The sequence below is a fragment of the Gallus gallus genome, chromosome 24, assembly GCF_016699485.2.
Source record: "Gallus gallus isolate bGalGal1 chromosome 24, bGalGal1.mat.broiler.GRCg7b, whole genome shotgun sequence".
NCBI lineage: Eukaryota > Metazoa > Chordata > Aves > Galliformes > Phasianidae > Gallus > Gallus gallus.
Genome location: NC_052555.1, coordinates 1,932,518 through 1,945,962, shown reverse-complemented (window position 1 = coordinate 1,945,962; position 13,445 = coordinate 1,932,518). Strand labels below are relative to the sequence as shown.

The window sequence follows — 13,445 nt, the reverse complement described above, 5'->3', positions numbered from 1 at the left end:
CGCTGGTGCCGACGTGTGGCTAAAGAGCCCGTGCCGACATCTGCTGAGAAATACCTTCCCGTTCCACACCGAGAATTACAATCTAATAATATCCCATCTGCACACACAACCCCCCCCCCTTCCTTCTCCCTCCCCCACCCAATTACCGAGCCTGACATTATCCGTCATCTTCCCTTTGTGTCGGAGAGAATCCAAATGCAGACGCCGGGAAATTAATAATAATTGTTGTGTCAAAAAGCGGGATGTAATCAGGATGCGGCGTGGAAGCTAATACAAACACAAACAAATGGTATTTATCCTCCCGAAAGATCCCTCCCCTCCTTTCCCCCTAAGGGCCACTGATGATAATGCTCATGGAAGAGATGAATCAGTGCTAATATAGGGATTAGGAATGGATCCCAAACCCCAGCCCGGGCTGCAATCAAAAGGAGCGCTCTTAATTGAAATTAGAGCTGGGATTTCTGTGCCTCCGCAGAGACGGGTTAAGCCCATTGGGGCTAAACAGAAGGGAAAATAAAAATAGCATCTTTATTCGGGAACGGGGAAGAAGGTGGGCAGCCATAAGGCTTCTCAGCAGCTCCAGCACACCTGGCTCCCAGCACCAGCCCACCCAACCTCAGCCCTAATTCATTCTCATATCCAACTGCTCCTCCACGCCTCGCACCAACAGCGGGCACAGAACCCACCGGCACACACCAACACTCCCAGCAGACTCTCTGTGCTGTCCCCTCCAGCAGCGCTCAGAACAACAGCAAAGTCCTTCACAACAGCAAACACCAACACGGCTTCTCAGCCCTATGCATCGCCCTGGGATAATGCTGAGGGTTTTACAAGGCTCCATGCATCCCGGCCAGGCTCTGCTTTATCCCCTCAGGATGCAGAAGGCTTTGCAGTCGCCCCGACGGCTGCGACAAGCGAGGTTTTTGGGTGAGCTGATTACACAGAGGGCAGGGATTTGAAGACTGCCCATAAAACTCCTCAGGAGCTTCCATTTGTGCACGCAATTACCAGCACAGCAGCTGTCCCCTGGAGGGGGATGTGGCACTGAGGCACATGGGCAGTGGGCACTGTGGGATGGGTTGGGCTTGGGGATCTCAGAGGTCTTTTCCAACCTGAATGACTGTATGATTCCCATATGGGAGGAGGACAACTTTGGATTTCAAGACCGAACCTTCAGAGCAGCTCCTGGCAATGCTGCATTGAGTACCTCCACCTACTGCATGTGCTCAGCTCAGTCCAGAGCTGATGTGATGCTGAACATGGGCAACATCCAGAAATCTGCTGCTTTCACAGCCCAATCATAGAATTATATGAGTCAGAAGGGACCTTAAAGATCATCCGGTCCCACTGCCTGCAGTGCACAGGGACACCCTCAGCTCCATCAGGTGCTCAGAGCCCCATCCAGCCTTACCCAGGCTGTGTGCACCCAGCACCTCTCTGGGCACCCAGTGCCTCACCACCCCCCTTGCTAAAACCTATTTTCGTATATCCAATCTACATCTCCCCTCTCTTAGTCTGAAACCATTTCCCCTCATTCTATCCCAGCACACCCTGCAGAAGAGCCCCATCCCCCCTTCCTTACAGCCCCTTTAGACGCCGACAGGTACATATGGATGTGCTGGGAGTCAGTCTGCAGGACAGAGATGGGACACGCACAGCTCTCAACTGACTCCCAAGTTGCTCAGCAGGGCAGGGATTCACCTAACTCAATTCCTGCCCCCCCAAAACGTGGGTATTTGCCCCAACGCCAGAATCTGCCCCCTCCCCCAGGAGCAGAGGGCGATGCCTGCAGACGCCACGTGTCAGCACACAGAGCTGGAGGAGGCTGCGGCTGCCGGATCATGGATTGTTGTGAGCATGAAAATTCATTCATATGAATTTGGAATATAATACCTGACACAAGATGTATCGCTGCTGCCACGCTGCAATCCCAGATAAGGACACAGCAGTAACAGATGGAGGAACAAGGCACTTATCTTGTTAGCTGATGGATTTATCTCTCCTTCCCCCACCCTTCCCTACATATTCCATAGTGTGCAGAGAGCCACGTTCCCCAACAGAGCAGCATATGGAGCACGAATTGATTTCTTCCTAACACCCCCTCCACACTTTAATTCAATAAGAGCTGGAGTGGCGGATAAACAGCTTGTTGTGCTAGGAAAATTTCAAAACAGTCAAGAAAATGTCAAACTGTCTTTTTTATGAGTGCCTTTTCCCCCCTCACACCCCTCCCCCCCCTTTTCTTTTCCTCCTCCCATCCGCGGGCACCCGGCGTGTGCTGGCACCATAGAGCAGGGGCTGCACTGAGCATCCCCTCCACATTAGGGATGCAGGCACAGGGCATCATCCTGCAGGCCAGTCCGTGGCAGAAGGCGGCCCCGGTGCCATCCTTGGATGGGAGCTGGGAACAGAGCTGCTCTGGGTAAAAGATTAGGCAGATGGTTTCATCTGGCAGCTCCCTTAATCTCATTATTGGAGCGAGTGGAAGTTTTTAAAGTGATCTCTCTTTCCTCCTCTACTCACATCCCATACAAAATGGCTTTTTTTCCTCCCCAGAAAAAGACACATTTCCACGGGGGGCTCTTTGTGAGGCACCAATAGGAACTTTACAATTTTTCTCCTCGTTTTTGGTGCGTTCTCCCTCTCGGTGCCTTATTTTTAGCACTGAAAAGGAGGAATTATTAGAAAGGAAGAGGAAAAAAAAAAAGGCAATTAGACATTTTCTGGGTCTCGCTTAAAAATACAGAACCCTTGGACATGTCGTGCATGAGCTTCTGACCACCACAAACTGCAATGCTGTCGGTAACCTGAACAGAGAGAGGCACTGGATGAGGCGCAGGAGTTAACTGGGATGTGCACACCCAACCCCAGTGCAGTGCCCGTGTGCCACCCCAAAGGCCCCTCTCACCCCCGCTGCCCACTCCCTTCCACCCTGCAAAGGTTTGCAGAAGGCTGCTATGATGAACAAAACTCGGTGCTCTGCAGCACAGAGCTGCCTCCCCATTGCCACCTGCAGAAAGGCACCAGCAAAGCCCTTCCAGCAGCAACACGACCCCTCGGGTTGCACATCCCTGCAGGGAAAGCAGATGTTATCAATGCACTGCAGCGGCACACGGGCACACGGCAGCCTGGGGCTGGCACTGGCTGCACCCCAACTGGCATGGGTCTGGGTGAGACCGAACCCATAGGAATGCATGCAAGGGAGGAGGGCTCCATCCTGCTGCTTCCCACCTCCCCACTGCTGTGCTGAAGACAAAATCCACCTCCCCACCCCCTTTGCAGCAGAGCAGTGCAGAAGGCTGCAGGATCCTGCAGGGAGACGGCGTGCTTAGCATGCAGGAGACGGAGCTGAGCTGAAGCCCTGTCTGTGCCACGGTGCACAGGGCCAGTGAGTGGCCAAACGCTGCCTGCAAGGAGTGGATCCACACCGAATTCGTAACCCCATCATTGCTCCCCCCATCCCAACACAGGGATGGGGACAGCAGGGACTGCCATAACCCAGGGACTGCCTCCACCGCCAGGGCTGGGACTGAAGGAAGGATGCTCAGTGCATCACAGTGCCTCCCCCCAGAAGGCATCGCAGCCCCTCAGCCCCCACCCCACGACTTTTTCAAGCCTGCCTCCTCCCAGCCAGGCTCTCGCCAAGCACACAATTACAGCTCCACGGCCAAGGACAAAAAGCCTCTCTCAAGAGCACCCTGTTTGCTTTCTTTTCCCCCCTTTCAAGGTTCCTCTTCCCTCCCTTCTCATGAGGTTAAAGAGCTAAAGACCAACTCAGAGACAGATAATAGAGTGACAGAGGCTCATAAAAAAGAAGCTGGAGCTTTGGAGAAAGCTGGCATACGGTGCATTAGGGATTTCTGTCGCAGCAGCTGGGAGTAACACTGACCCTCTGAACTCAATTTGCTCCACGGCTTCGAACGAAGGGAAGGCTGTGGACCAGCAGCATCCTCTCCTGGGGCTCTGGGGCTGCCCGCAGGCTCTGGTGTGAGCTTTGGTGTGTGCCTCACCCTCCAACCCGGGGTCACAACTGGGGATGGAGGCAGATACAGACTCATCAATCATCCCGAGTTGGAAGGGACCCATAATGACTGAGTCCAACCCCGTGTCCCTCCACCAGTGGGACACCACACCGAACGGCAGCACAGCCAACAAGCCTTTGCAATACTAGGTGTGAATCCACACGGTTATCCATCGCATTGTGGTGGCAGCCCTTCTGAGCATTGCTTGCATGCAACAAACCCTTATCATCCATCGCCCTTCCCCCAATGCTGCAAGACCAGAGCTGGGAGCTCTGCCTCCCCCCCGCCATCCCTGCAGCCCCGGTGCATGCAGACAGCTGCACAAACCCAGCACATTCCCCTCCACTGTCACTTTTTGCTCCTTTTAAACGAGCTGAAATTCTTCCCACTACGCATTAGCGCCCGACGTAATGGTGCAAAGCATTTTTCATTTATCATCATAATGCCAGTCAAATGAACCCCCTAATAACGTAAATGCAAGAGGAAAGCTATTAGAGTTTATTTGTGCAGTGGCTTTGAACTCGTCCCCACTGCTCTATCCATGTAACTGGAGGGGATGGATGGAGCTTACATCTTTAGGTCCTTTCATCAAAAGCTATTCTCAGCTAGCCAGTCTTTCCTTACAACCCCACACAAGTGCCTGTATTTGCTGAATTATCAAAATAAATACCTAAATACCTGAAATAATCCGGATCTCTTTGCAGACATGAGCTGCAGCTGAGATCTGCTGCTCCTTCCCTTCCTGTCCACCTTCACCAGCCAGCCCCACTCCTCAGCATCCCCAGCAGCTCCGGGCCATGGATAGTGGGCATAGTGGTGAACAGCTGACAATCGGGCTAGTTGATCTTAGTGGTCTTTTCCAACCTTAATGACTGCATAATCTTCCAAGCTCAACTTGTCACAGCAGCTCCCGTCCCCATCCTGGAGAGCCATCGCAAGGCATTTCATTTTATATACGATAATTTCCTCATTAAGCCTAAATTAAATGCATATTTCAGAACCTACAAGCGAGAGCAAACAGTTCGGTCTTATGCTTTATTAAACAAAAAGAAATCTTTGTGTGGAAAGAGACTCTGTGCCAAATCACCACCCCGCTGCCGGGCCGAGCTATTCCCAACCGCACAGCATCCAACGTGTCACGATGTGCACTGCTGGCAGACAGGACCTGCACTGCGGAGGGAAACAGAACAGCGCCCGCCTGACAAATTAGTTTCCTCGTTAAGTTAAGAAGCCCATTTTGCTCAGCTTCCACAGAGCAACACGCTTAGCAGCCAGCAAACTTCAAGGCCAGGGATGCGCCCAACCCCGGCTCTTTGTGCAAAAGCAAGCTGCATGCCATGCTGTCACCACACTGCCCAGACAGCATGGCAATGGGACAGTAACAAATCCCATTCAGTGCCTGGACAGAAGGGAGGATGGGAGATACTTCTGCAGGACCACCTGCATGCTGAGGAGCCACCACTATCGGGATGCAAGAGCATCCCCATGTCAAAGCCAGCAAGCAACCCAACATGCTACCAAACAGCTCTTGCAGCCTTATAAAGCATTTAAAGCAGCCATAAATAAAATACAGACTTATTTTTGATGCTCTCCTCCTGGCTTCCAGCTTGCAGCTGGTGGGGTCTGGGACACAGAGGTGCAGCAGGAGGGGAGAAGGGCAGGAGGCAAAACTTGGGCAGCAGGGGCAAGGCGTGAGCTGAGAGCAGGAGGAGCGCCCAGAGAGGAGACAGAGATTAATGAGTGTTTCCCAAATATGATAATTTCTGGACATCAACACATGAAATTTAATATCCTCACGGGCAGCTGGGAAGAAGTGCATCTCTCTGAGCCCATGCTGGTTTCCAGCACCCATGCACATGCACACAGGGGACGTACTGCACATCCAGCTGTCAGCTCGCACGCCGGTGACAGTCCCTGTGTGCCTGCTGGGGACAGAACAGCCTGCTTTGGGGACGTGTCTGTCACACCACGGCTGGGACACCGCTGAGGACAGATGCCAGATTGCATCCCTCACACGCTGCTAATGGGGCGCGAGCATCGCAGGCTGAGCCGGGCAGAAGGCAGCTGGCAGGGGGTGTCCTGAAATCCCATATTTTACACCCAGCCAGCCGGGAAATCATACAGCGTGCAGCCACGGGTGGGGGCATTCTGCTACAGCAAAGCTGAGCTGGTTGAGGGTTGTTTGAGGGCGCCGCTGGGTGGGCAAATCCTATATAAAGCCCTATATTTTCTCACACACCCTGCTGTGCCCCCCTGGTTTGCAGCAGCATCTACAGAATGGGTTTCATCGTGGCCTGGGGCTGCTCTGAGATAGGCACCCCCCAGCATTGTGCAGTGGGACAATTCTCCTGCCCTGCTCTGCAGTCCCTCCCTGTCAGCTCCCCATGAAGATTTGTAGGCCATGCAGAATTGCTTTATTGACATTTAAAGGTCTCCATCAATCCGGCCCCCACATATCTTTGTTACAGAGGACAGGATTAATTTCACCCAACCCTGCCGCCTGAAAGCTCCGAGCCAAGCCCAAACTGCCTTTTCCTTCTCTGGGGGCACTTCTGGTTATACAAATCCATGGGGAGGATGAGCACCCAGGGCTTGGCTGCTCCATCCCGGGTGACCTGTGCTGCACCAAGAACTGCTGCACAGCACCTGCAGCAGGAGGCAAGGCATGGCCCACCCAGCGGCTGCTGAAGGTTCCATGGAGCTCCATGCTGGGGAGAGCTGGGCTGCTCTATAGCCAAGCCTGCTGGCCATGAGGGGAAAGGCAATTTGGGTGAGAACGCTGATGAAATGACTTGATTCACAGCTCGGTGGGAAGCAAGCTGTAGAGTAAGGGCAATGGACTCCAAAAGGCTGGCTTCAACAAAGTAAGGAAGCTGATGGACAACAAATCTAAGGGGCAAAGGAGAGAAGAGCTGGCAGTGCTGAGAGACTGTATTACATGCAGAAACAGCAGGCTATCACCATGCAAAGGGAAGATGGAGAGCTGAGGAGGAGGCTGCGTGGCTCATCAGGAGCCATTCCATGGCCTGGAAACAAAGAAGGAACCCTACCAAAAGAACAGAGAAACAAGGGCTCATAACTAGGGCTGGGGGTAGCAGAAGGGCAATAGCATCCAGGGAGAAATGCAGCAGCACCAATGTGCAAAACAAGCTCCAATTAGTGAGGGACACAAGGCAGGAACAACACAGCTCTCGTTCAAAGGAAGAGGAAAGGGAAGGTCGGGTCCACGGCCAAGCACGTGGCTGGGATCTCCACTGTGCGTTCGATTGGGATGGTACATCATGAGCACGTTGCTCCAAACTCCACGTTAGAAGGGAGGCAGGCATTCATGCCGGCGCAGGAAGGGTTAAAACAAAACCTAAAAAGTCATCAGAAGTCATCGGGGCTGATGAGGCCATCCCGAGCGCGCTCACAAACCGGGGAAATCAGCCAGCACTGCTCCTGGAGAGCTCGAGGAGGGCGGCAGAAAGGGCACGGAGCCTTCCTATCTTGAAGGGAAAAGAAGCCGGGAGCTGCAGGCAATCAGCTCAGCTTCAATCACGGCCAAGATACTAAAACAAACGATGAAACTATCACAGCTTGTAAGGCCCGGGAATTTAATAAAGCGAGAAAAAAGCCCCACACCACCACCAGCACCACGAGTTTGTCAAGAGCAGATCATGTCAAACCAACCTAATTTCTGCCTTGACAGGATAACTAGGCTTGGTGGATAAGAGGAAAGCTGTAGACATGATATACCTTGACTTTAATAAGGCGTCTGAAGCTGTCCCACACGGCACCCTGCGAGCAACGCCGAGGACGCGCGGTCTGGATGTAAGGGGGCGGAGGGGAGGCTAACAGGCTGTTGACAAAGCGCTCTCAAAGAGCCCTTATCTATTATTTACGCACAAGCCAGGAGGGCACCCCAACGTGGGATCGCGCCGAGCTCTGTCCCGAGCCCCACTCTGCTCAGCATCTGCATTAACAACTTGCATGATGGAGCCAGAAGCACGCTTATTAACATTTGCAGACGATGCCAAGCGAGGAGGAGAGGGACTGGAAGCGCTCGGAGGGTTGGACCAGAATTTCAAATCACCTCCGGAGCAAGCAGTAGGAAATTCAATATGGACAGCAGCCAGGTGATGCACTTCGGGAGGAGGAATGAAATGCATGGATGGAAACGAGGAGCAGCGGGCAGGGAGCGGCGCGCAGGAACACATCGGGTGCTGGAGCACCACGGACTACAAAGGAATGGAGCAGGCTACGCAAGATGGCAAATGGTATCACGGGCTGCGTTAACACACGCGGTGTAAGAAGGACAAAGGAGAATTATTTTGCTCCACTTGCTTTAATTCAGACCTCAGCTGCAATATCCATCCCGATCTGGCCGTCACGCTTGCACAGAGCCAAAGGTTAAGGCGCTGTGGCTTAGCACAGCCACCGAGCAGCTGCCCCTGCTAAGCACACATCTGTCTGCGCAGAGCTGCTGCTGGAGGGTCCCCTTCCCATCAGCTCAACCCAAACTGAGCTCACGGTGCACACACAGTGCAGGCGCACACCTCGGGCTGATGGATGCGACTGATCGCACGTCGGAGCCACGGACAAGTGGGGCTGAGTCCACGGAATAGCAATGAAACGGGTGAGAGGCACAGACAGCTCCAAAGGAAGATGAAAGGCGCTGGGGTTTGCTTTGTCTCGAGAAGAAAAGATTGAGTAAGACATGACAGCACTCTTCCCATACATAAATATCATATGAAGGTAGTGGTGAATAATTATTCGCCACATCCCTTGGAGGAGGCAGAAGAAAAAAGCCTCATCTGCTGCAGAGATTCTGACTTGTTACTTGGTGCAACTTCCACTCCGGCTCATGAAACCCTTGCAGGATGTCTGCAGGAGGATGCATCACCTCCAGCACCAAGCAGCAGCTCTGGCAGCTGCCCACAAGGGGTGCCCCAGGGCTGCACCTGCCGGGACCCCACTGCGCCCCCAAGCTTTGCAGGGGTTATTCAGCAGCAGTGACAACACATCAGAGCGGCACCACGAAGGAGCAGACCACAAAGCACTTCCCGCTGTTGGCAAGCAATCACCACGCCAGTCATCTCCATCACCGTGCTCTGGCTGCTGGGTGAGCACCCACTCACCAGAGGGAGCGGAGCTCCTCCGTCCAGCCAGCACGACCCCACAAATCACAGCAAGCCACACTCAGCACTTTTATTCTTTATTGTTCCAGTTCAGACAGCTCCATCATTTATCCGGATTACTTATTCATGTTCTATTTCCAGGGACGACCTGCTTTGCTGGAGAGTCACCATCACCTCTCCTCCCTACCTGCCCAGCCTGACGCCCTCAGCACAGAGATCTGGGGATGGTGCTACCATTGCCCCAAGCAAAGCTGAGGTGACCAGCCTGTAACCATCTGTCCCTCCTCACACTGCTCGAGGGTCCTGGCAGGGAGAGGACTGAAAGCCTCAGCCAAAAGCAACAGCTATGGCACAAGCACTGAATGGCAGAAGTGCTGCAGACCTCCCACAGCCACCCCACCACACCAGGCTTTCTGACCATCTTTGTGAGCTGAAACCACCAAAGCACTTCACAGACAGCAAGGGCTCAGCATCAGAGCTCCGCTGTAATCCCAGAGACGTCCAGCACAGCCACCTACAGCCCGGGGTATTAATCACCCCCATTACAAGGCTTTGCTTCAGAAGGCAGACAGACTTTTATCCATTCTGCAGAAGGTTTGAAGGCTGAAGGGTTTGAAGGCTCTGTGAGACACATCTCCCTCCTCATGGGACTCAGTCTCCCCATCTCAAGCGCTGACATCCCGAAATCTCACCCTTTGTGAGACAGCATTTAGATGAGGAAGGGCATTTGAAAGAACAAGTGCTGCTGCCGAGCCCTGCTCAGGTCCTGCACCACTCCCCCCAGCACGTACAATTCCCCAAAACCACACTGAGGTTTGAGAAAAAAAAAGACAACCCTCAAAACAAGCCAATGAATTCCCCTAACAAAACACACGGCTATGGTCCCATGATGGGCACGTCCCCCCAGGAGCCAGCCCCAGCAGCCCACTGCCCAGGGCAGCACACAGCCCACCTGCCAGGCAGCACGGAGCAATGCATGCACCCACTGCAATGGCTGCTGAGCACCTTCGAGGCCACGCAGCACAGTGTAGGTTGTTGCTGGCTTCATCAAGGACTGAAAGCACTGAATGCATGGCTGGAGGCGCTCTCAAACTAGAACATCAGATGCAACGATTTTTACCAACATCCTATTGTGCTGTTCTAGCTAGAAGGAAATATATAAAGAAAAAAGGAGCAAGGCAAAAGCAAGCACTCACACTGACCTTGTGTGCTCACCTCTCCGCTCGGGCTCATCGTGCATGTCTCACAGGCACGACCCATTACAGACCTCCCACCAAAGCCATCAATCCCACCACCCAGGTGTTTCACGACCCTACAAGCAGCCCTCTATCTCCAGGTCATTTGCAGAGAGCTCCAAGGGGCATGACATCCCATCAAACCCCATGCTGCGTGCACGACCACTCCCAGCTCCAGCTCCAGCCTCTCCTGAGCGTCCTTTGAGGCGCACAGCGGCGGTGGCTGAGAGATGCTCTAATCAGTGCCTCTAATTTCAAACGCTGCAAGGACCATGTTATGCCTTGGGATAAATGTGAGAGGCTCCCATTGAAGTAAAAGAGAGGTAAGGCACTTCAGAAGCTGAAATTTAGCCTTTAAAAAAAAAAGAGAGAGAGACAGAGAGTCGCTAAAACTAAAATATTAAAGTGCATTTAAAAACATAATAAGGCAGATCAGCAATCAAACGGAGCAGCTTGCCGAGGGGCTGATAAGTGAGGAGGATTCCAGGGGCAGATACCACTACAGAAGGAAGGCCAAAAAGGCCTCGTTTAGAGTCAAAACAGCTTTTGATCCGAAACGTGGCAGGGATGAGCCGAGAGTGGAAATTAATGTCTGTGCTGCAGAGCTGACGAGGAGCAGCCCAGGGCCACCACTGAGCCCCATCTTCCACCCCATGACCCTGCAGGAGCCCCCCAGCTTCTGCCCCAGGGATCAGCAAGCTGAGCATCCTCCCAACCTCACTGACTGACAGTGGCATCCCCAGCACCAGCTCCCTTCCATGCGGGACCTTCCAGCCCCGTTACCTCACTGGGGTCAGCCAGACTGGAAACAGAAGTGTATAATCCTTTCACGAGTTAATTAAAGCACCCATCCATCCTTCATTCAAACCATTAGCCACGGGTTTTTACCATTAATTATTTGGAACCAAATCAAACAAACAAACAAACAAACAGAAGACATAGAGAAGAGAAAGCCAAGCAGGGGAAGGGCACTCCTGCATCGGGGCAGCAGCAGCCCAGCACCCAGCCCACCTCTCCTCTGCTCTTTTCTCCCACTTTCCTTCCCTCTCCTCTGCTCTATGGCTGCTCCCCATCTCCTTCCCCTCTCCTCCTCACTCCCCATCACAACGAGGTTTAATGCCTCTCCATCTCTTTCTTCTTCCCGGGTAAATTGCAGCAAGCCTGCCGGCTGCTCGGGTGGAACACGCTGTTTTATATGCACCATAAAAGGAGAGAACTCTGTAAACAATATTATTTTTAATAAAATCCGAGGCTTTGGCAGGCCAGCTGCTTTTGTGTCTGTCTTAATTTAATCAGACGATCAGTTCTTTCAAGCAGCAAGAGGGAATGAAAAGCATTAGCAAGGAACCAAGGAGCTGGTGAGGAAAAGACACGATTACCATTGAGTGCTCTCTGCCCGGTGTGTTGCTATGAGAGCAGCACCAACTTTCCAGCAAACTGCTTCCCATCCTGGCTCTGCTGAGCACAGCTCTGTCAAGGCATGGGAAGGACATGAGTGCATCGAGCCGTGCGGTGCAGTGCTTGGAAGCAGTGGTACAGCAGTGCCAGGGGTGCACAGCCCCATGCTGGGCGATGTTTGGGGCCACTGCAGCTCTCTGCAGCTCTCCAGGGCACTGCAGGTCTCTCCATGGAATGGGAGTCCCCATGGCTCTGTGGGTCTCACTTTTATGCCCATGCCAAACCCCCAATCCCAAGCTGTGAAGTCAAAATTCGAAGCCGACTAAACATGATGGCAGGAAGGTAAGGAAAACATATTGAAGACGTTGCAAGTATATCTAAAGGTCTGGAAATGCATTTGACCAAGCAGCAATCAAGGAGCGCCCACCAGTCCTCCCCTGGAGCAGAGACCAGGACTTGGCACTGAGGGATACGGCCCACGGCCATGGGGGCAGTGGGTTGGGGTTGGACTGGGGATCTGAACGGTCTTTTCCAGGCTGGATGGGATCTATTGGATGGCAACCCTGCCCATGGCAGGGCATTGGAACTGGACGATATTTAAGGACCCCTCCAACCTAACCCATTTTGTGATTCTATGATTCCAGTCCTAATGAGGCTATGATATCCCAAACTTTGTACCAGAGGGGTCTTTGCTGTACACACTGAAAGCCACAGATCCTCAAGAATAGAGATCTCCGAAACTATGAAATAGTAATTGCTAAATTCAGGCACAAAGTAAACAAATTAATTGATATTTACTTGTTTACCCGGTTACAAAAAATGTTAATCACTTTTAATATCTTAAAAATACATGCTAAGGCACAGGCATAAATATCACCAGTAAAGCAAACATGGTGCTCGGCACTGCAAAGGAATTAAAATGAGTATTTAATTACAAGAAATCGCTTGAAGTTCTTTTGCTACCATTAATCATCTCCAATTATGACTGTAATTACAAGCCAGCTTTTCTCTTTGGGTGGTCGCTGCTGGGACCCAACGTGGTGACCCCACTCTCATTGCTGGGGGCACCAAACCCCGAGCGCCTCCGTGGCGCACTGAGGTGCCATGGGCATGCAAACAACAGGAGGAAGATATGGCGACTTCATCCCCTTTGCTTGCACTGATTTTGCAGCAGCAAAACAAACCCACAGGCCAGGCTGGAGCATCACTCCTGGGCCGTGGAGCCCTGATGGCCGTGATGCTCCCCCCGGGTCCATCTGGCACCGCACCGCACCAAAGGCAACCAAACCACAGCAGGCAACACAGAAAATCAAATGGAAACGTTCCCTCTTGGTTCCCTCGGTACTTCTGCACGGGAAATGTGATTAAACTGTCCTTATCTTTGTGGGAACAGTTGTTAGCAATAATGAAATCATCCAGCCCTTTTCTTTTTGAAATCCAGCCACATCCTTTGGCTCCAGGAAACAGGGGCAATGACATGTGCTGTTTTCATAAAAAGCCACAAGACAACATATTTCATTGCAATAAATTCCCTTCCCTCAAGTGAAGAGCGGAGGAGGAGAGATTTCAAGGACAGGGAAAAGTTTCAGCCAAAGGGAAAGGTTGAGCTGAACCTCAGCCCATGCAACACCGGAGCTGCCTCTGCAGGATGGAGGTGGCGTGGTGGGAGC

The 13,445-nt window shown here is 52.6% G+C and overlaps 1 protein-coding gene across 6 annotated transcripts in view; it reads right to left on the bottom strand.

Annotated features, from left to right (window-relative positions):
• NTM (neurotrimin) overlaps positions 1-13,445 on the bottom strand; it is a 313,044-nt gene that overhangs the window by 218,140 nt on the left and 81,459 nt on the right. The window contains exon 1 of one of the 6 annotated variants that reach the window (XM_046903731.1): positions 147-295. The exons of 4 other annotated variants lie outside the window; for them this stretch is intronic. In XM_046903731.1, coding sequence (XP_046759687.1) covers positions 147-168 — 22 coding nt within the window. In that variant the 5' untranslated portion in view covers positions 169-295. Of the gene's footprint in view, positions 1-146; positions 296-13,445 lie in introns of those variants that run through there. One more of the 6 variants, XM_046903730.1, reaches the window with a different exon arrangement.